The sequence below is a fragment of the Sinohyriopsis cumingii genome, chromosome 6, assembly GCF_028554795.1.
Source record: "Sinohyriopsis cumingii isolate HCF-2022 chromosome 6, ASM2855479v2, whole genome shotgun sequence".
NCBI lineage: Eukaryota > Metazoa > Mollusca > Bivalvia > Unionida > Unionidae > Sinohyriopsis > Sinohyriopsis cumingii.
Window position 1 is genome coordinate 114,612,888 of NC_142966.1, and position 21,953 is coordinate 114,634,840.

The following is a 21,953-nucleotide window of genomic DNA, read 5'->3' on the forward strand; positions in this document are numbered from 1 at the left end:
CCCAACCAAACAGGATAATTAGGGCTTTAATGACTGACCAATAGTTTTCTCTGAGAACCTCTGCACTTGCGCTGAAAAAAATTAAATTAATTAAAATATTTTGAGTTTTCATACCAATATTCCATAACTCAATGCAAACACACCTATCCATTTCCATTCGAAGGGAGGGGGGTCTGGATGGTCAAGTGGTCTAAAGCAGTCACCCTTACTAATCACTGCCATCTCGGGCTTGACCATTGTTGGCATGAGAAATCTTACCAGTAGCTTCACATAGGTCATTGATTCTTCTCCAGATTTTCCCAGGTTCTTTCTCCACCATTTATACTGGCTGCCATGTATACCCTATCATGTGCTGAAAATGGCTCTAAACCCACAAAAACAACATTTCCATTCAAGTGAATGGCCTGACTTATGTTAATTCCATGACATCTAATCTGAGATGGCTTGGAAATTTGTTTATTACAATGCTCCCTCATATGCTTCTATTTTGGGTGAATCAATCAATTTATATTTGAAGGAATAAGTTGCTTCAAAATTTTCTGTCATCTTCTGATGTGTCCTAAAGCAACTGTTTAGTCATTCTATAATTTTCACCTCTTCTTAAAGATGCATTTGGATGAAGCTAGGCAGTTGGGGTTCCAAATTCATGAATCAAGGTTAACATGAGCAAAGCCAATGTCACCTGGAGTGGATATGATAGTGTTTCCAATGGGATATGAAAGGTTTAGTTTAAGAATTCAAAATATATGATTGTTAGGCTGCAGAGGGTCAACTAGAAAACTCTAAATGATATCACAGCATGATGACAGCAAAAGATACAAGAACTATTATGAGCAGTGATGAATTTGCCAAATTTTCACACATATTTTATTGTGTTGTCAAATAAGAATGTTTTAGCATTATTATAATTCATTAAAAATATTAAATTTGATTGATTTTTTATATCAATGTAAGTAATAAAAGCTCTTGTAATCTTGTCATCCAAGGTCAGATCCAAATAATGTGACCATGTTATGTAGCGCATAAAACCATCAGAGCCATTGGCACTCGCTATTCACTTTGGGATTGGGGGGGGTTGTCAAAGGAGATATAAGATTAATCTATGAATAATAATACTCATAGCACAGAAAAATTATTCATGGGACTCTCAGTTAATGGGATGTGACATTTTAAGTTTCTTTTTTTTGCACAAAATGAGTAACTTTAATTTTAATATAAAGTAAATAACAGATGAAATTATAAAGAAAATGAGTCTAATTTTATTCAGTAACCATTTATATGGTATTATTTGACATATTTTTAATCATTTTTTGGGGTACAGCCTGAGAGTGTTTCAGTCAAAGTAGTTGCAAGATGTCGACCTTTGACCCCAGAGGAGTCTAATAAAGGAGCTAAGACTGCTGTCAAGGTTTCAGGAGACAAAACTATCATCACTGTATCAGGAAAGGTAATGTAAACAAATATGACATTAAATACATAAAATTTCCAACTTCCTAATTTGCACAATAAGTAAACTACTTAAAGCAAAATGATTACAACAAATTCATGTAAATCATAGTATCATTCAGGCATGCCCCTCAGTTTGTTTAATAAATTTCCAGTTTGTGAAAATCAGTAATTTTACACACACACACACACACACACACACTTGTATAATATTAAGCCCATATTGTTGAATTTTCATAAATGATTGTATTATGATAGAAATTTCGGTTTCTTTCAGACACTATCCTATGTTAAATAATACTGCTGGGATAATGTCACTGCATGGCATATATTATTAAACATTTATACTTGCTATGTCATTTAAGTAAGTAATCGATCATTGTTACATTCAGGTTCAAAGGACGCACAAACACCAAGTAAGGGTCCTACAACTTTATGTAAAAAAAAGCTAAAATCGTCACAAAAACAAAACCCAGTGGTGCTTACAGTACCAGGCCCAGCTACATAACTGCCTGATCTCCCATTCTGCTCTTGTTTTAGTAAGGGCTAGAGATAAAGGATTTTAATTAATTTAACATTTGTGCCTTAGCCAAGGGCATGAACTGGTCCAGGCTCAGTTAGCCATGGGAAGATAAACAACAGAATGGAACCTGTTGACAGTCTCTGGTATCAAATATCCAGAATGCTGGGATTAATGTTCTGACCAACTGTCACTACTGACAGCTAGAACCTGAAACAGGCACTGAGAGTGAAATCATCTTATGCAGATTTTCATTGATTGTATTCAGACATGTTAAATACTGTGAATTTATTTTTTCATGCATAAAACTTTTTGCTGACGTGCAAATATTTGTTATAATACAATACTGTACTTTTACCATACAAAATTTTGCCCAGATTTGAAGGATGGGGAATCATTGTCCCTTACCAATGGGATCTTGGGTGCAACACTGTACCAATACAAGCCAGTTATCAGTATTCCTTCACATGCTCACTATACTTATAATGTTCTGGTCATATCACATTCATGGATTTATTACTATTATTTGTATGTAATATTTCATATCTACTGTAAAAAGCAAGATAACCCAGTGGGAATTTTCAGATTTACAACAGAACACTTTGATGGTGATACAAATACAATGTTTAATAATGAATGACTTGAATGAGAAAAGAATTATGATTAATATGTGTATATAATATCCAAATATTGGATCAATTAACATAATTCACATGAACAAAATAATGAAAACACAAATAAATGACTTTACACAGAACAAGGACAATTTAGGGTGAATGATTCACAGTGATTTCACAAGGAAAGAATGATGTGTTTTACTCAGATAGTAATACTGTGGTATTTTACACATATAGTAAAAATGTATTCACTCAAATAGTGAAAATGATGAAAACAAAGGGACAGATGTACAAAATATCTTGACAGTCCCAAAAACACACTGGGTATTACAAACCCCAAAGATCAGCCCACGACTAAAAGATTACATGTATGGAGTTACAACACTCCGTCACTAGCACACTTGGCTACCAGTCACACTGGCCAATCAAGCAGTCAGTATTCCAGGTTGGTCAATCAAGCAATCAGCACCCACCAATCTTGGTCAGCAATGCCTGATCACCTGCTACTCAACTAGCAACACTATTTACTCAGCTCTACGGCTGCTATGGTTCAGCTTCACAGCTGCTATGATCAGCTTCTATGGTTAGCTCTGCAGCTGGTACCACATAAACTCCAATCACTCCAATAACTCTGATCACTTTGATCACTCTGGTCAGCTACACAGCTGCAACTCTGATCACTCTGGTCAACTGAAAATACATCTAACACCATGTACTATGCATGACATGGGCATATGCGGTAAAACATAATGATGTTATATACGGTAAGCTACACAGATTACATTATCGGCACAATATTACAAAACAATATACAAGTTCAGAAGTGAACCTAACCATGCTCTACAAGAATCCTATGGTACTAAACATTTCTTAAAAATGCAACTTTATATATTGCTAATATAAATCTCTTGCTAAGTTACAAACAAGGATAGAAAATATTTGCATGATACTACATAAGCTGAAGCTACATAGAAAATATACAAAACTAAACATTGTAGTACAATAGTTATAACTTATATGCAAGAAATTAATAACTCACATACCTCTACAGCTGAAGATGTGCAAGTCCTTAAAGTAGACCTCTCACTGACAAGACATTCCGTAATGTGAAGATTTAGTCTTACGGTGAGGCATTTATACATAGACAATGCCACAATACATTGTTTGTGCGCTGGAAGTATTCATTTCTTCACATCAAAAGTACTTCTTACATGCGGCATAGGATGAACCGAACTATTTTAAAACCTTTGTACAGTATACATAAATCACCCTTGGGTATCATTGTACACAAAAAACGAAACCCAAGTACATGTATTTAATAAATAAAAGGATTTATACAGTTCTGTGACATCTACCAGTTGACTATGCTGCCACTCCACCCACATGTCCACCATGGCTAAGAACTATCTGTTGTGGACAGGTGACACAAACTTGTCAGCAGAGTGATTGCTAATAAAACCTAATTAATTAAACAATCCTTAGACACTTAAGTGACAGAGAATGTTTAGGTTAATTATATTATAACTTTGAGCAGCAATATATTCAAAATTAAGGGGCAGAATTTTATGATATTTATAGGTTAAACTCAGTGTCATTGACACTATCATGTGTACAGATTTTATTAATAATAATGATAATATACATTATTCAGTAATTTAGTCCACCTGTCCATATTACAATATAAAAGACAAGTAAATATTATGCATGTCATGTTGTAAAGAAGTTAAATATGGTGTTTGTAATGAGTTTACTTATATACATACATAATTTCCTGTAATTGATGCATTATGATATAAAGCTGTTACTACCTCTAAGTGTATTATTCACCATTCATTTGAGTTTAATTGAATTGATATTGTAAGAAAGATTTCTTATAATTAACACATTGCTATGACTCATTATGGATCCAACTTAAGAAAGAAATACTTTAATGAAATTTATTATCTCTATCCATCTGTAGAAAAATTTGTTGTTGTATTAACAAATGTTAACAAATACAAAAATGAATATGCTAATGAAGTAGGAGGAGTTAGAGGTCTTCTCTGGTAGGGACTGTACATCATTAGTCAATAAAAACATCATAATCTGTTCTTGTCTCATAATGAGCCAGCAGATCAGAATCTGTGTTGTTTGTTACACTAATTACTCCTTACAAACTGCATAAACCATGTTCTGCTGACACATTATGTAATGACAGATCTCTGTCTGTGCAGTTTGCAGTTGGACTTGACTTATAAGTGGGTATATACAGTAAGATTAAATCCGTTTTGAGCTTTTTGTGGTCGTACGTAACAGTAGAAAAGTTTATGTAAGATTAAACTTGTTTAGAGCTTTTCTGTGGTCAAACAGTGAAAAAGGTAATAAATTATGATACATTCTATAGACTTGTCCAGTTACATTGTGTTTACTAATTATTAATTGCATTCAACATTCATTTCCATGCTCAATTCATTTCTCTTTACAGGAGCAAACCTTCAGTTTTGATGCATCTTATGACTCGGATGCAAAGAATGTAAGATCATTTTACCACAAAAAATATTTTCCTTTCAGTTCAAATTATAATTCTCACTTAATTTTATAAACTATTTTCTAATAGTTATAACAGTAGCAAAATTTGACAAGCGTCAGTTTGCTTAATTAATGAATATATTTTTATAAAAAAAAACATAAACACAATATAATTTATTATTATAAGAACTTAATCGTTTCTTTCTGTAGTCATTATACACCATGAAAAATATCAAGGATGACTCATAAAACTAAGAAGTTCAGTAGATTGTCACAGGTCAGTGGATTGACTTTAAAATTACTTTATCAGAGATTAAGTTTAAGCTTGGTAAAGATGTTTTCAAGCAAAAGTTTTCTTTTGAAATTGTTTTTATTTGTGTTTATTTCAGGGTCAGATATTCAAAGAGCAGTGTGAAGCACTTGTACAGAGAGCTCTGGAAGGGAACAATGTGACCATCCTAGCTTATGGAGCTGTATGTATAATGTGACAGTGTTTCCTGTATGATAAGTAATAAATTTACTGTCATGTAAATTTACTATCATGTAAATTTCATGAAAAATTGCAAAATAGACTTCTAATTTTATAATACTTTCTTAAATACCAATTTTCCAATGTAGAAGTGTGGAATGGGCTTATCATCGATAAAAGAATTATGGTACCTTGATAGAAAATTTTTCTACCTTTATGGTCATATTATTTTCACCCAATGGCAGAAGTTATTTCAGGTAAAACTATCTCCATTTTTAGGTAACTTTGATAATTACCTGATAAAAAAAGTGTTTTTACTTCTTGTCTCCAAGAAGACTTTTTTGTATGCTGTCTACATGTAGAATTTCCTATGTTATACAGAAATTTATACTCACTGTAAAGGGAAACAAAATTCAATCATATTTTGTCCATTTATAATTTGAATGAACATTCAGTGGAGTGTTATTTTGAATGACATCTAGCTTATGTCTCAGTATGGAATTTGTATGGATCAGTCTGTTTTAAAACCTGCCCTAAAAGATACCTCCTTTTCAATGATATGTGGTTATAATGGACAGTAATGTAATATTTCATATTTAAAGTTCATCTTCAATCTTACCTTGTCTATCTGATGAAACTTGTACATAAAAGACAATGTTTATAAGTGTCCTATCTTATGTTTATCTTCAATCTCACCTCAAATGGATGAAACTTGTCCATAAAGGACAATATTTACAATCCCTTGTCTCAAGTTTATCTTCAGTCTCAACTCTAACCAATTAAACTTGTCCATGACAATACAGTGTGACCCACTATAACACAGTAGTTGGGAGCCATAGAACCTGACAGTGTTATAGACTGAACCATGCTCTAAGCAACCGGGTCAGTTAGCTGAAGAAAATGATGCATGTACCCCAAAAAATCGCAGGGGGGTAGGTAATAAATGCGGGCAGTAAAACACGTGCTTCATCGACACAGTTACCATCTTAAATTGATGCATATTAATTGAGAAATACATCTGTAGTGAAAACAGAGAAGGCATATATAATAGTTTACTTTATTTACAGAACCACAAATTGGTACATATATGTGGATACTGTTTATATATACATGTCTAATGTATAGCATGAATAGAGTATCAACACTGTGTACTAACCTGCGAATCTCATCATATACAATAAATCCATAAGACAAGTGATTCCATCAAAAATATACACACACAGAGATTTAAAATATTCAATAATTTTGTCACAGGTCATATTGGTCTGATTTTAGCGGAAAAACATAACACAATCATGTAACGAATGACGAAGCACATTTACTTTTCAGTACGTCCCAAGTCTGTAAAAGTTAGTTTGCATTTTAAGCTGCCATTGGTAGCATTTGTAAGCATAAACTTTTTCGCTGCAAAAAAGAAACTTTCACGGTACAGTTAACGTGTTCCAGTCACATTGGAAAATGCAAAACTCCATCAGATTCCATTACTTTTATTTAAGTTTGGTACTGACTTCCTTTGAAGAAAAGTTCTTTATTTTATTGAAGATTGTAGTCAGCTTTCTTTGACGAAGGGTGCATGCATTATTGAAGTCACCGCTAAAAGCCAGCTTTGGAGAATCAAACAAATGCCCATTTCTTATTGTGGCAGCAACATCAAATAATTGTATTGCATGATTGAGACTAATTTTGTTTCCCATTGCTGAGCACGTTTTCATAACAATCGGTGCTTCAAAGGTAATTTGTTACCTTTGAAATTTCAGCAAACTATTTTATCTGGGTAGATTTTTAAAAAGGAATTGGAAGTCATTTGGACTAGTCTAGTTACTGTTCCTCCCTGCCTGTTGAATAAACCAATAAGTGAGATGTTTTTTTTTGTTGGTTTTTTTCACATTTGTGGTAGCAGCATGATGCTGCCTTCTGAGTGAAAAGAAGAGGAATTTTACTTACCATCCACATACAAATGTCAGTCTTTGTAAATATATTAATTACTAGTGAGCGGCTGAAAATCCAACAAAAGATAGATTATGAGATAATGCCTCATCCAGTTGATCTCCATTACCAGAAATGTCAACAACAAATAAGCATATCTCACAACATAAGTGATATAACAATGCAATGTTTAGATGGTTTGTCAATATTAACCAAGAATTTGTTTATGTAACAATAGGTAAATTTCAGCACATTTTAGATCCAGTTTGCAGCTTCCTTTCATGGGGCCTCTGAATTTCTCCACTCCAAAACCAATGGTTGTATATACAAGTTTAAACAGCCAACAATGTCGCAAATATAAAAAAATCCCCAGATAGTATATTTTGCTGCCAATAAGGAAAAAATCCAAGTTTGTGACATTGGCGAAGCCCTTTGCGATCCCAGAATAAACATTTTTACGTTATTTTTCATACTTTAAAGAAGAAAAAACTACTTTTTCATGTACGAGAAAAATACATATAAAATTTCAGGAGCCACACCATGATTGTCTTGTAATATTCATATGTGATCTCTTCCCCAAAATGATAATAAACTTTTTCCGTTTTTTAGTACTTTTAAGGAAGAATTATTTTTTTCATATACAAGAAAAATTAATGCACTGAAATTTCAGGAGCTCCGTCACAACCCTGTTATATCCAAATTCATGTTATAATGGAGCATGCTATAGTGGGGTCAAACTGTATTTATATCCTTTTTTTCCCAAATTTTTCTTTAGTATCACATCACCTCTTTCTAATGAAACTTCTGAATAAAGGACACTATTTTCATAACTCTCTTATCTCAAGGTTATCTTCAGTCCCAGTTCTCTCTAAAGGACACATGTCCATAAAGGATGGTATTAATACATTTATTATTTTAACTTTATAAATTAATCATCTTAAGTTTATCTTCAATCTCACCTATATCTAACAAAACTTGTCCATAAAGGACAATGTTTATAAATCCCTTATCTTAAGCTTATTTTCAATCAAACTTCTATGTAAGGAAACTTGTCCATAAAGAACAACATTTACAAATCATTTATCTTAAGTTTACCGTCAATTTCGCCTTTTCCTAATGAAACTTGTCCATAAAGAACAACATTTATAAATTTCCCTTATCTTAAGTTTACCTTTAGTTTCATCCCTTTCTTGCCTGTAAAGGAAAATTTGATGTGCATTCATGTGTCTCCTTTAAAAACACATTTCACTCTATTTAATCACATTGAACTCATTTGATTGAAATCAGATTTAGTATTCATTGTATTAGTTACTCTGGTATTGTAATTGAAAAGATTTAAACACATGCATCAGACAGTGTAATTTCAGCCATATAAAGTTGTCTCCCTGAACCTTATTTCCAGGTAACACACATGAAATGTTGGAATGACGGTGATCCTTTGAAATAAAGTGTCCGTTTTACTGATTTTTTCTTGGTTTTAGTTCTGTTAGCAATAAAGTGCCCATACAGAAATGAATGAAATGATGCAACTTTAAATTTATTGTTTATTATTTCATAAATTCTACTTGTGTGGCTGAGCTTTTTGATAAATGCAACTTGTTGATAGTATGATTTAGATTTTATAAGGGATTTTTTTTCAGGTATGTCATGGAATGGAAAAACAGTGTCGTCTGTTTTAAATACAGCTCTCCTCATTACACTATGCCTTACTATAAATAGATTCCAGATTTAACATGGTTCCCAAGACCAAATAATACCCAAGACCAAATAATACCAGTTATAACAATATTGGTTGAAAGAAAACAACATAATCTTATATCCTTATTTCCTTTTCAAAACACCATTATTTAACAAATTTTGATAGTGCCTGCTACACCATGGTTCTGTATATTATGCTATTTCTCAAAATAAGACATTTCCATACATATTGCGGTTCTCAATGTAATGTGATTTAGTACATAATGTGGTCATGCAATTGCGGATCCAAACAACTGGGTTAAAATGAGGAAAAGCTGTACAGGAACTTAAAAAGTACTGTGAATTTTTGTATTTACAATGGTTCAGTGATTTTGTGATTGAAATCTTGAATTGAAATATCCAGTGAACTATTGTTTTTTTCAGAAACAATAGGAATCCTCCACTAGTCATTGAATTTAAGTACTGATAAAAATGACATTTATTTTACAATATAACCAGGAAAATTGGAAGCCACACAAAAATTATATTTAATATTGTCCTGTTGAAGTCAACTTTATGTAAGGTAGCGAACCCATTTATGTATGAGTATGGTCATATGGCTTTGTTTGGATCTCATTGACAGAGTGGTGCAGGGAAGACCTACCTGATGTCAGGTGATGAGGACAATCCTGGAATTATGCCTATGGTATGTTCAGTTTTTTTCTCTCTTTTTTTCAGATTTAAACTTCATTTAGTTGACAACAATTATTAATTGTAAAACTAGATGTGCATTGTAAGTATGATCTGTACTCACTTAGAAGTCAAGTCTAACTGCAAGCTGCACATACCCAGATCTGCCATTGCATACATTGCATAATACACTGGCAGATCTGGGTCTATGCAGTTTATTAGGCATACTCAGTAAAAGAAATAACACAAACCATGATCTGCTGGCAGATTATGTGATGGCAGATCAGTTTCTGTGTTGCTTGCAGTTGAACTCAACTTATAAGTCAGTATATTTGTTATATATAAATGTACCACAAACTTCTGAGGCAGCCCAGTTGTTGCCACCATTGAATTGAAGTAGATGAAACTAAAAATAGATTAATCCACCTAAATTAGCTGTACAAGCATTCATCCTTATGGATGCTGGACCTCAGAACAAACCAGGGATTACAACTATATCAAGTAAAGCCATTAGTAGATGATTATCTTGCTGGTATTATTTTGGTCTGATTCTTCTTGTTTCCCTTTGAACATTTTGTATCTTGTCTTTTAGGTCAGTAATTTGTAATTTGTAGGAGAGAAAATAAAAGACACATTTAATTATATGAAATAAGTTTCCTTTAAGTCTGTGCCAAAATTGTATAGGAGAAAAGAGTCCACATTTATACCATTATCATGGTCTCCTAGAAGCTTATTGCTATTCAATTTCCTATTCAAGATGTTTTTATTAGTGCTTGTTGTAATGCATGCCATTTTTGGCATTGCATTGTGGGAAGGAGGCAGCAGCAAAAGTTGTTTTTAGCCTTATATATTCAATTTTATCATGTGTCATAATTGCTTTTCTGAAGACAAAAATTCTTAGTTCAGCTATTTACTGTGAAAAAGTTATTGGTTATAATGAAAATCTCAAATTTTTTTATAATTAATGTTAAAACATACATAACTGTATCAGTAAAGTGCAGTCTTCATGTATGAAATGATTGCTTCAATGCCATTGGCTGTTCAGTGTTGGTGATAAAAAAAGACATCAACAAAAGTTAGATGAATACGTTTGATTCTAAGAGTAATCAAATACTTGTTGTGGTAATGTTTTTCTAATAAGGTTTAAGTTACTTTAGCAATGCTTAACACTCACTATTACACTCTATCCTCAGAAAAATATTCTCCCATAAATAGCTGCTTCTCATGACCAGTCATTTTTAAGTTTCAGACTTACTATTGTCCCATTCTACTTCACCTCTGCGCAGCTGGTATTCCACCTCTGTTAATCAGCCACAATCAAAAGATTTACTAGGTCTGTCAACACTGTTTATCTTCATGTTATCTCTGTTTACCTCAGCTGAGTGACTGCACAGTGTTAAATAATACAAATTGGCTTGTGGGAGCAAACACTGAGAATACACATATAATACAAATCAGCATGTGAGTGCATACACTGTGAAGGTCCCAAAAGCTAGACTACAGTATTAAAGATTTAAAGCAACTATAAGCTTTGATAACTCAAAAAAAAAACAAAAATACGTTGATTAAATGTAACTGAAATTATGAAGTTTGCTCCACTTTTATTTAAAGTAATAAGCATGTGAAATTGTTCATTATCCTCTTTTGTAAGATGCATTGGTGATACTGTTATACCCTCCTTTTTCTGTCCAGCTATCTATATATATGTCTGTCTGTTTGTTCATGTGTTCATTACCAGACCTTCTAAACTGCAGGGTGGTAATTCTTGAGACTTTGCAGTTCTGCTGCCTCTATGGTAACCATCTTCAAGACAGAGTCATTAGTGACTCATACACCTAGGGTCCCTAGGGGTAGTCAAAGGTCAGATGTACAAAAATTTCAATTATTATGACATTGTGAACTATTTTCTGAGAAAATGACAAATATACATCCATAGAAGGAAGACACGTTATATATGTGATGAATTTGGCATGGTGACCATTGGTTCATTGTCTGCGTGATTGGGTTGATGGGAGTGAGTACCAGACTAGGACAGGGATAGGAGGAATGGGCTGGAATATGCAATGAAAAGCAATGGGAGTTAGAAATCCATTAATGTTGTTCTAATTTGTTTTGTTCTTTGTACAATTAAGAAATATTTTCCATTTCAAATGAAATGTTTCATACAGTTTTGACTTTTTGTCACTGATGACCATAATTTCTTTGTTTTTCAGGTAATCCGTAGTCTTTTTCAGCACATGAAAGATAAGTCAGGGATGGACATCCAGATCACTGTGTCCTACCTTGAGGTAAATCAGGAATTGTATAGACATCACTGTTTTGAGTTTATACTTCCCAACTATACAGTATTTCACATGGAAAAGTTACTTCCTTTATTGCCAATATACAGTACACTCCATTTACTATGTACAGTACACTCCGTTTACTATGTACAGTACACTCCATTTACTGTACATTACACTCCATTTACTGTACATTACACTCCATTTACTGTGTAAATTACACTCCATTTACTGTGTGTAGTACACTCCATTTACTGTGTAAATTACACTCCATTTACTGTGTATAGTACACTCCATTTACTGTGTATAGTCCACTTTATAATGAAATAGGATATTATTAGGAACATCCTTTATGGCATTTTATATAATAGTTTATCTCTGTTTAAATTAAATTCGGTTATTTACAATTTCTGGAGTCACTTGTGATGGTTATATCTAAATTTAATATACTGCATATGTTTTCCTTTTCAGTAACTGTTTATAATTAGTAGCATATTTCATTGATTTATTGATTAAAGCATAATTCTAAAGCAATTTCATTCACAGGTTTTCATTGTAACAGTCCCAGAAGTATTTCAAATTTTAGAGCCCACTATTTGTTTGATATAGCAAGTGTCTGCCTTGGGTGAACAAATTGTCATGTTAGTCTTATGCATTGGTTTAGATTATTAGAAGCTAAATATGTGATTTGTGTTAGCATATGACTTTAATGATTTTTAATAAGTCATTCATTTATTGGGTAGCTGACAGACAAATAGATAGTGTCAAAGAAGGAAATTGCTTGATTATCTTTTTTTTAAAAATTAAATCCAATTTTTATTTATTTAAAAAAAATTAAATCCAATTTTTAGTTATTGATAATATTCAATATTATTGACTTATAAATTTTGAACAAAGGCACTCATTCACTCAATTCACCAGAAGTATTCCAATTAATGCCAGAAAATGTACACAGTAACACATGCACTTTGCACTGGTAGTTTAAGTTTGAACACAACCATGAAACCTGTCCATGTATTATTATTATTATTATAGATCATGGATGAGAAGATGACTGACCTGCTTAATCCACACAACAATCCCATGACGATCAGACAACACATCCAGAAGGGCATGTGAGTACACAGAATATGAGAGACAGACAGATACAGACACTGGCTATATAGACAGACAAACAGACAGATGGCTATATAGACATACAAACAGACAGATGGCTATATAGACAGACAAAAAGACAGATGGCTATATAGACAGAAAGACCCTCAATGCAATGACATGACTATCTCAAAACACATCTAAGAGGGCATGTGAGAACACAGAATCAGAGACAGACAGACAGACATATGACTATATATGACTATATAGACTGACAGACCCTTATTACAAGCACATGACTATCTGACAATGCATCCAAAAAGGCATGTGGGGACATAGAGTATTAGAGACAGACAGATGGACAGATAGACCGACAGACAGGTGGACAATACATTTTCATAACCATCACATGTATATCTGACAGCAGATCCAAATCAGCTTGCAAGTACAGAAAATGAGAATAATAGACAGACAGATGGATGGACAATATATATATATATATATATATATATATATATATATATATATATATATATATATATATATATATAAAATAGATAAATGGATGGAAAGTATGTACAAGAATAATAGACAGACAAATGGATGGACAGTATGTATCTATCGATGTATCTATAATAGACAGACAGATGGGTGGAAAGTATGTATCTATAATAAACAGATGGATAGACAGTATGTATCTATAATAAACAGACAAATGGATGGACAGTATGTATCTATAATAGACAGACAAATGGCTATACAGTATGTGTCTATAATAGACAGACAAATGGATGGACAGTATGTATCTATAATAGACAGATAGATGGATGGTCAGTCTGTATCTATAATAGACAGACAAATGGGTGGACAGTATGTATCTATAATAGACAAATGGATGGTCAGTCTGTATCTATAATAGACAAATGAATGGACAGTATGTATCTATAATAGATAGATGGATGGTCCTTCTGTATCTATAATAGACAGATAGATGGATGGACAGTATGTATCTGTAATAGACAAACAATTGGATGGAAGTATGTATCTATAATAGACAGAAAAATGGATAGTATGTATCTATAATAAACAGATAGATGGATGGTCAGTCTGTATCTATAATAGATAGACAAATGGATAGTATGTATCTATAATAGACAGATAGATGGATGGTCAGTCTGTATCTATAATAGATAGACAAATGGATAGTATGTATCTATAATAGACAGATAGATGGATGGTCAGTCTGTATCTATAATAGACAGACAGATGGATGGTCAGTATGTATCTATAATAGACAGACAAATGGATAGTATGTATCTATAATAGACAGATAGATGGATGGTCAGTCTGTATCTATAATAGATAGACAAATGGATAGTATGTATCTATAATAGACAGATAGATGGATGGTCAGTCTGTATCTATAATAGATAGACAAATGGATAGTATGTATCTATAATAGACAGATGGATGGTCAGTCTGTATCTATAATAGACAGATAGATGGATGGTCAGTCTGTATCTATAATAGACAGATAGATGGATGGTCAGTCTGTATCTATAATAGACAGATAGATGGATGGTCAGTCTGTATCTATAATAGACAGACAGATGGATGGTCAGTATGTATCTATAATAGACAGACAAATGGATGGATAGTATGTATCTATAATAGACAGATAGATGGATGGTCAGTCTGTATCTATAATAGACAGATAGATGGATGGTCAGTCTGTATCTATAATAGACAGATAGATGGATGGTCAGTCTGTATCTATAATAGACAGATAGATGGATGGTCAGTCTGTATCTATAATAGACAGACAAATGGATGGAAAATATGTATATATGTATGCTGTAGTATCTGAGCACAAACTAAGCAATATGGTGCCAAGTAAAGGTAAAGTTTAAAATATGAATTAAAAACAAATTACACAAAATCTTTCAAAAGTTCAGCCCATCCAAATAAGTGTAAACAAGATGAAATATACCAGCAAAAGTGTTAAACTTCTGTAAAAGGTATACAAAATAAAATATATAGGTAACAAATATAAAATCCTTACAATATATGAATGAATGGACAGGTAGAAAGATGAATGGAAACATCCAATCCTAATGAAGGTAGGCAAAAAGTCATGAGAATGAGAACAGAAAGAAATACAAGGTAACATCTAAAAATAATGTAATCATTAAGAAAGAAGATATACAGATCTAAATGGATATGGGTGGATTGGATTTAGAATTATTTTAGAGTTACCAAGACTGAGTGACACAATAATGGACATGGTTTCTAGAATAAAGGAGATAGACATGTCTGTTCAGAAGAGAGCATGAGATTTAGAGAGCTATCAGAAAGATAGTTTTAAATACCAAAAGAAAAACAGTACACATGAGACACATGACACAAAGAATATTATCTCTCAAGTGTGTGACTGAATCTTTAAGTTAAACAAACTCAGGACTATTCCATTTATGATCATGGGTGAGAAGACAAGCTAATATGTTGTTTGTGGGTTGATATTCTTATACAGAATGATACCATGTTGGCTGTGTATTTAAATTAGGCATGTGTAACCTATGGCCTGTGGACTGCATCCGGCTTGTAACATGGCTTTATCCAGTTTGCATTTACATCACGCAGCATAGCTCAAAAATCACTATCTGTCCCACACCCTGGAGGAAGTTGCACATGATTCGACTATGTGAAACTTGCCTTCTGAAGAAGGTATTTTCTTTTTAATGAAACAGTCCAGTGAAAAGAGAGAAAGAGTGGTGTTGAGAGTACAAAAATACACTGTTTGACAGAAAGATCTCATCTTGAGAAACAGAAGTATTGAGAGAGAGAGAGAGAGAGAGAGAGAGAGAGAGAGAGAGAGAGAGAGAGAGAGAGAGAGAGAGAGATTAGATTGGGAAAATGATAAAAAAATGGGCAAAATGATAAATAAATATAATATATTATAGGGTAATTTTAAATCAAGTCTGATATAATCACATTAACAATTTGTTTAAATTTGCATTCAGTTATCTTTTCATTAATTTAAGATTAATCACATTTTATTTGACCAGTCATTTAATCTGTAAGAATTGTCTACTTCCCTTTTCAGTTTTGTGGAGGGTTTGTCAGAAATGGTAGTTAAGAACTGGGATGACATGTCCATGATGTATGACCAGGGATCTAGGGCACGGAAAATGGGAGCTCCTGACCAAAGGTTACACAAAGCAAGGTAATTAAGAAAAGAGAAGAAAAAAGAACAATCATGCACTTAATACATACATCATTAATGTGTGTGTGTGTGTGTGTTTTGGATTTTTAACATAGCTTAAACAATTTATCAGTCATATCACTACAATGTCTGCAATGTGGCAGTTTATAATGATGACTTGCACTGGAGCATCATGTCTCAGACATATCGCATGATGTTTCACCCAGTCACATTATCCTGACACCAAGCTAACCAGTCCTAGCACTAACTTTTTAATGCTGAGCGCCTAGTGAGGCAGCTGTTAGTACTATTTTTATAAGTCTTTGGTATGAATCGGCCAAGGTTTGAACCTGCAACCTCCTGCATTGGAGGCGGACGCTCTAACCACTAGGCCACCAAAGCAGTCCATACACCATGTAACAAATAAAAAGGATAAAATGTACCATGTCTTTATTAACATTGGTCATCTTTAATTATGAGTTACCTATATTTATCAACTGTTGCTGAATTGAGATGATTATTACACAGGCACTTGCCGTAGCGATAGTCAACTCAGTTGAATTGAATTGTAAGAGTTGTTTCCCCTTACCATTCTCTGTTCAGTATACTTGGTTTCAGTAAATCAAAAACACCCAGTGCTTGATAAGTTATTCTGATACTGACCACAAGAAGACATTTACACAAAAAGTCACATCTAAGAGCTAAAATGAAATTACCACCTAAGCATCAAACAAGCTGAGAAACAAGCATGGCAAAGTAATGGCAGCTGTGACCTTTTGTGAAAGATTTTTCCAAAACTATACAATAGAGACAACAAAATTTATTGTGTTATAAACCCCTCTTCTGTCTGCTCATAATTGTTACAGGTGCATTATGGGATACAGTTTCAAGTTAACAGTTTTGTTTTGGGTTTTTTTGTTGTTGCTTTTAATGGCATTTTTAACATGTTATTGGCTGTACCATCTCAGGATATGGGAGATAAGTGCCTTTCCAAGGATACAGAGGCAATGTACCAGGGATGGCCTGGGCAGGTTTCAAACCCACAACTCTTGGATTTTAAGTCCAATACTCTATCAACTGAGGTTTGAGTGAAACATGAGTACCTCTCTCAAAGACACAAAGCGGACATTGAAAGGTTGCATACTCCAGCTTGGCTGTTTGATCAGGAAATAAAAATAACATACTAAAATTAAACTGCTAAGCAAGATTTTTTTCATTTTACATTAATTCAAAAAGAAGTCTGATTTTCATCAGCAAATCTGTATTTATAAAGTGTATTGATTCATATTGTATCAATCTCTTCACAATTATTTATATTCTGTTTGACATCTTTGCTTCAGGTATCTTTTTCTGCCATAGCTTTCTTTTGTAAAATGGAACTGGTTTTTGTAAAAATGGAACTGTATATTATTGTAATATCACCATGCTAGATTGCATGACCTATTGACCCTAGTTTTCTTGTCCTCAAGATGGACTGTACTTGTTTTTTGCTGAACACCATGTTTTTATGTCTCAAGACTTGTGTATTGCTGAACACCATGTTTTTATGTCTCAAGACTTGTGTTTTGCTGAACACCATGTTTTTATGTCTCAAGACTTACGTTTTGCTGAACACCTTGTTTTGATTGGGCAAATACATTTCTTGTAACTAGAAAAGAGTTATTTACATCTGTACTGTTTATTTTCTTTGTCAGCGTTGTTATGTTTAGAAAATGATCCTATCTGCCAGTATATTGTGGCATTTGTTTCTCACACTATCTTTCTATATACCTATTAGTGTCTAGGTGGAAATTTTGGACTGACTTTTGACATGCTTGCTTATGTGAATGCATTCTTGTGGTCAGTAATAGAGGATTAAGCACCATAGATTACTTATGATGCATCGGACACTTTTGGTTTACTAAAACAATACAGCATAAACAGAGGAATAAAGGGAAAAAACTGCAATAATTCAATTCAGTTCAAATCAATGGACTGTTCACTATTACTTAACAAGAAAATTGGTTTTGAGCCTTTTGTTTTTCAACATTCAAAAATTGCAATTTCCTTTGACTTCAAGAAACATTAGTTTAATTTTTTTTATTTCACAATGGCACCTAATTAGAAAATATACTTATTTCTGTTACATTGGAAATAAATGATCTTTTTAACTTCTGAATACAAACAGATATATTGAGTTCAAATATGGTGGACCACAAATGAAATTAGAAGAATGCACAGTCAGTGGGCTCGGTCATATAAAATTTGTTTATAGAAACCATTCAATTTGCAACACACAACTAGCAATTTCCATTTAGCAAAATTATAAAACCATTATTATAGTAATAATAATAATAATAATAATATTAATGCTTTATTTATGGAGGGTGACTCAAAAGTCAAGGAGTATTCTCCCATGAGACCCTCTTAAGGAGAGTATAACAATGCATATGACAATAATAGATTCAATACCGATTATATATGATTTGTCTTCTAGGGCCCATGCCATTCTCAGAATTGCCTTGGAACAACGAGAGCGACAGTCCAGCAAAGTTGGTGTTAGATCTGTTATAAACCTTGTTGATGTTGCAGGTAATTCATCATTATTTATTAATTTTATTTATTTTATCTTGAGGACAAATTGCTCTTATTGTAACATGACTATCTTCTGCATAATGGACCTTTGTTGCTGATTTTTTCTTCCTCCTATTTTCTCACTTGACTTTACTGGAGAAACTTCAGAAACAGGAAGAAACTACAAACCGTGCATGGGCAAGCACATAATTTTTAAAATATTGTTCAATAGGGTTGAGTAGGTTTATGCTCCACATTCTCTGAAAATATACTTCACCAATTTATTGATCATGACAAACCATAACAACATTAGAGTTCAATCATTATAAGTAGGCAAGTGAGTTGAAATTTTAGTTAGAATTATGATTTGTAGCAGATAATGGCAAATACAGAAATTCCTGTAACAGATCAGCCAATGTGACAAGTCATTTTGGGTGATTGGTTTTGTGTCATTGTAGGTATAAGTGATATAGTGCTATGGTTGATTTAGTTCACCAACAATTATACCAATACAAAACATTCAAAATGATAATCTTATACCAGTCATACCTATAATGCTTTGCTGAAAATTACATGCAACGACTTGTAAGCATGGCACAAATTTGCACAGGAATTTCCAATGCATATACTGTCACCTACACAGATTATACTTCTAACCAAAATGGAATTCATTTTTCTGCCTGTTAATTACTGGGCTTATGTTGTTAGGGGTGATAGTTGCATTTGCTTTATGATATTTGTTCAAAGAAACAGGAAACATGTACCTCCTTGAAGCCTATATTTTACAAACCATACCAAGAAAAAAATAAAAATAAAACCTAACCTAATGTAGAAGACTACTCCAATTGTAGCACTCCCTCACTATAAAGCCCACCATTATAACACTTTTCCTGTTATAATTTTCATATAGTCATTGATCCCATTTCATGATGTAGTTGTGAAATTATGTTTAAGATACAACTGAAAAGGTTGCTTCCTTGTTCTAGATAATTCATGAGTAATAGGGCATACAAATCTTAGAGTTTGAAATTTTTCAATATCACACTGCCTTCATCAGCAAATACTGCTGGTTATGTGACTTATAATGGTCACTCTGTGTAGAAAACCAACCCACATGGACCAGTACCTCAATTTTTTATCCAGTCATCATCTGGAACACAAGAGGTCAGTAGTAAGATCTTTATTGCACCAAGCTAACTTGTTAGTTACTGATGAGACAGATGGAATTGAAGAAGTAGAGCATTTGAAAGCTGCACTATGAGTAAATCGATATCCAGGGCGGATTTTTAAACTCCCAGAGAAGAAGAAAAAAACACCAAATAAAACCAGTAGCAGCCTGAATAAAACAAACATCAGTATGCCATACAGCCACAGCACATCAGAGGTCCTAGCTAGAGTAATCAGACAACTTAGCATTAAATTGTGTATATCAAACCATATAGTTCCTTAAGAGACAACTTGCACTTGTGAAGGACAAACAAAAAATTATATAAAATGTGGTGTGGTTTATCATATCAAATGTAGTGATTGTGACAATGACTATATTGGTGGAACAAGCAGAGTGTACAAGGATTAAGGAACACATCAGTAGAAAGTCTTTAGTAATATATGAACATTGGAGCAAAAAAGAGACATTCTGTCATTCCCAAGCAAACCAAGGTCATATTTGAGGACAACATATGGAAAAGGAAGGGGAAGGAGGCAGTTGAAATACAATGGAGGCCAACACCACCCATCTATGCCAGTTGACATCTGGCTTTTATAAGAGACCTTATTGATGATTAGGTAATAAAAAGAAGCTTTCTGTGGCTATTGATTCACATAGTATACCTTTATCTATACCATGCCATACTCATCAAACAAACAAGTGTAAGTTTCATACTTGTAGTGGTCACTGCTGATACACTGTAGTGACCACAGAAGGCAAGGTGAAACCATTACTTTGTTAAGAAACAGATGGCCACTGACTGCAGAAGACAGCTGGGTGAAACCACTGTTTGGTTAAGAAAAACATAGCCATTGATGACATTAAGACAGCTGGTGACTGCAGATTCTTTATAGGAAACTTTGCCAGGGGAAAATTAGAATTGCCATTTTTACCAGGTGACTGCTGAAACATTAGGACAGGTTTGAATGTACTTCATTATAAAGCAGTGTACTCATTGCTTCCATGGACAGTATTATGATGAGGAAGTACTGTATTATGTACTTCATTATAGGACAGTGTACTGTATGACTCCAATGGACAGCATTATAATGAGGTAATAATGTATTATGTACTTCATTATAAGGCAGTATAATGTATGACTCCCATTGACAGCATTATAATGAGGTAATAATGTATTATGTACTTCATTATAAGGCAGTGTACTGTATGACTCCAGTGGACAATATTATAATGAGGGAATACTGTACTTTCTTCCAGAAACATTTTATCTGGAAATAAACTGAACATTGTGTGATAAGTAATTATGCTATGTATGAAAAGAAGGGGAGAAGACTCCAAATGTCTTCTCACTAAAGATGTGATTTTACAATGATCCTTTCTATTTGATTTTAAGTAGGTGTGATTTTAATTTTTCCCAGTGTGATACTTTTTTCTACAACATTTTAACTTTTTAGTATATCCAGATTTTACATATACTTTATTGAATGATACAAAATTTTTAAAAAAATAAAATAAACTTCATAGGTCACCATGTGTGATATGAATCTCCAGCAACATTTTTATGCAGAATGTCAATAAAACTATATTGAAAGTATTAACAGGGATACCAATGCTCCAGCTGGAACATGTGCCTTGAACTTTTTATTGTTTTTTGAAAGTAACTGAGATATCAAAATACTCTGACTGGTACATTAGCCTAATTTTACTATCTTATAAATGACATTATTGCTTTTTGAAAGTAACAGAGATACCAAACACAGACTGGAAAATTGCTTAATTTCCTCTGGTTCCTGCAGCTGT

The 21,953-nt window shown here is 33.2% G+C and overlaps 1 protein-coding gene and 1 long non-coding RNA gene across 3 annotated transcripts in view; one reads left to right on the plus strand and one right to left on the minus strand.

Moving 5' to 3' along the window:
- The window catches only part of LOC149797769 (kinesin-like protein KIF13A), a 56,584-nt gene that overhangs the window by 342 nt on the left and 34,289 nt on the right, over nucleotides 1-21,953 (plus strand). The window contains exons 2-9 of the mRNA XM_089962713.1: nucleotides 1,322-1,447; nucleotides 5,048-5,095; nucleotides 5,481-5,564; nucleotides 9,807-9,869; nucleotides 12,067-12,141; nucleotides 13,171-13,250; nucleotides 16,334-16,453; nucleotides 18,909-19,003. Coding sequence (XP_089818839.1) covers nucleotides 1,322-1,447; nucleotides 5,048-5,095; nucleotides 5,481-5,564; nucleotides 9,807-9,869; nucleotides 12,067-12,141; nucleotides 13,171-13,250; nucleotides 16,334-16,453; nucleotides 18,909-19,003 — 691 coding nt within the window. The remainder of the gene's footprint in view (nucleotides 1-1,321; nucleotides 1,448-5,047; nucleotides 5,096-5,480; nucleotides 5,565-9,806; nucleotides 9,870-12,066; nucleotides 12,142-13,170; nucleotides 13,251-16,333; nucleotides 16,454-18,908; nucleotides 19,004-21,953) is intronic.
- Nucleotides 2,587-21,953, minus strand: part of LOC149797770 (uncharacterized) — a 61,046-nt gene continuing 41,679 nt past the window's right edge. For both annotated transcript variants that reach the window (XR_016421876.1, XR_016421877.1), the window contains exon 3: nucleotides 2,587-3,273. This is a non-coding gene — a long non-coding RNA (uncharacterized LOC149797770). The remainder of the gene's footprint in view (nucleotides 3,274-21,953) is intronic.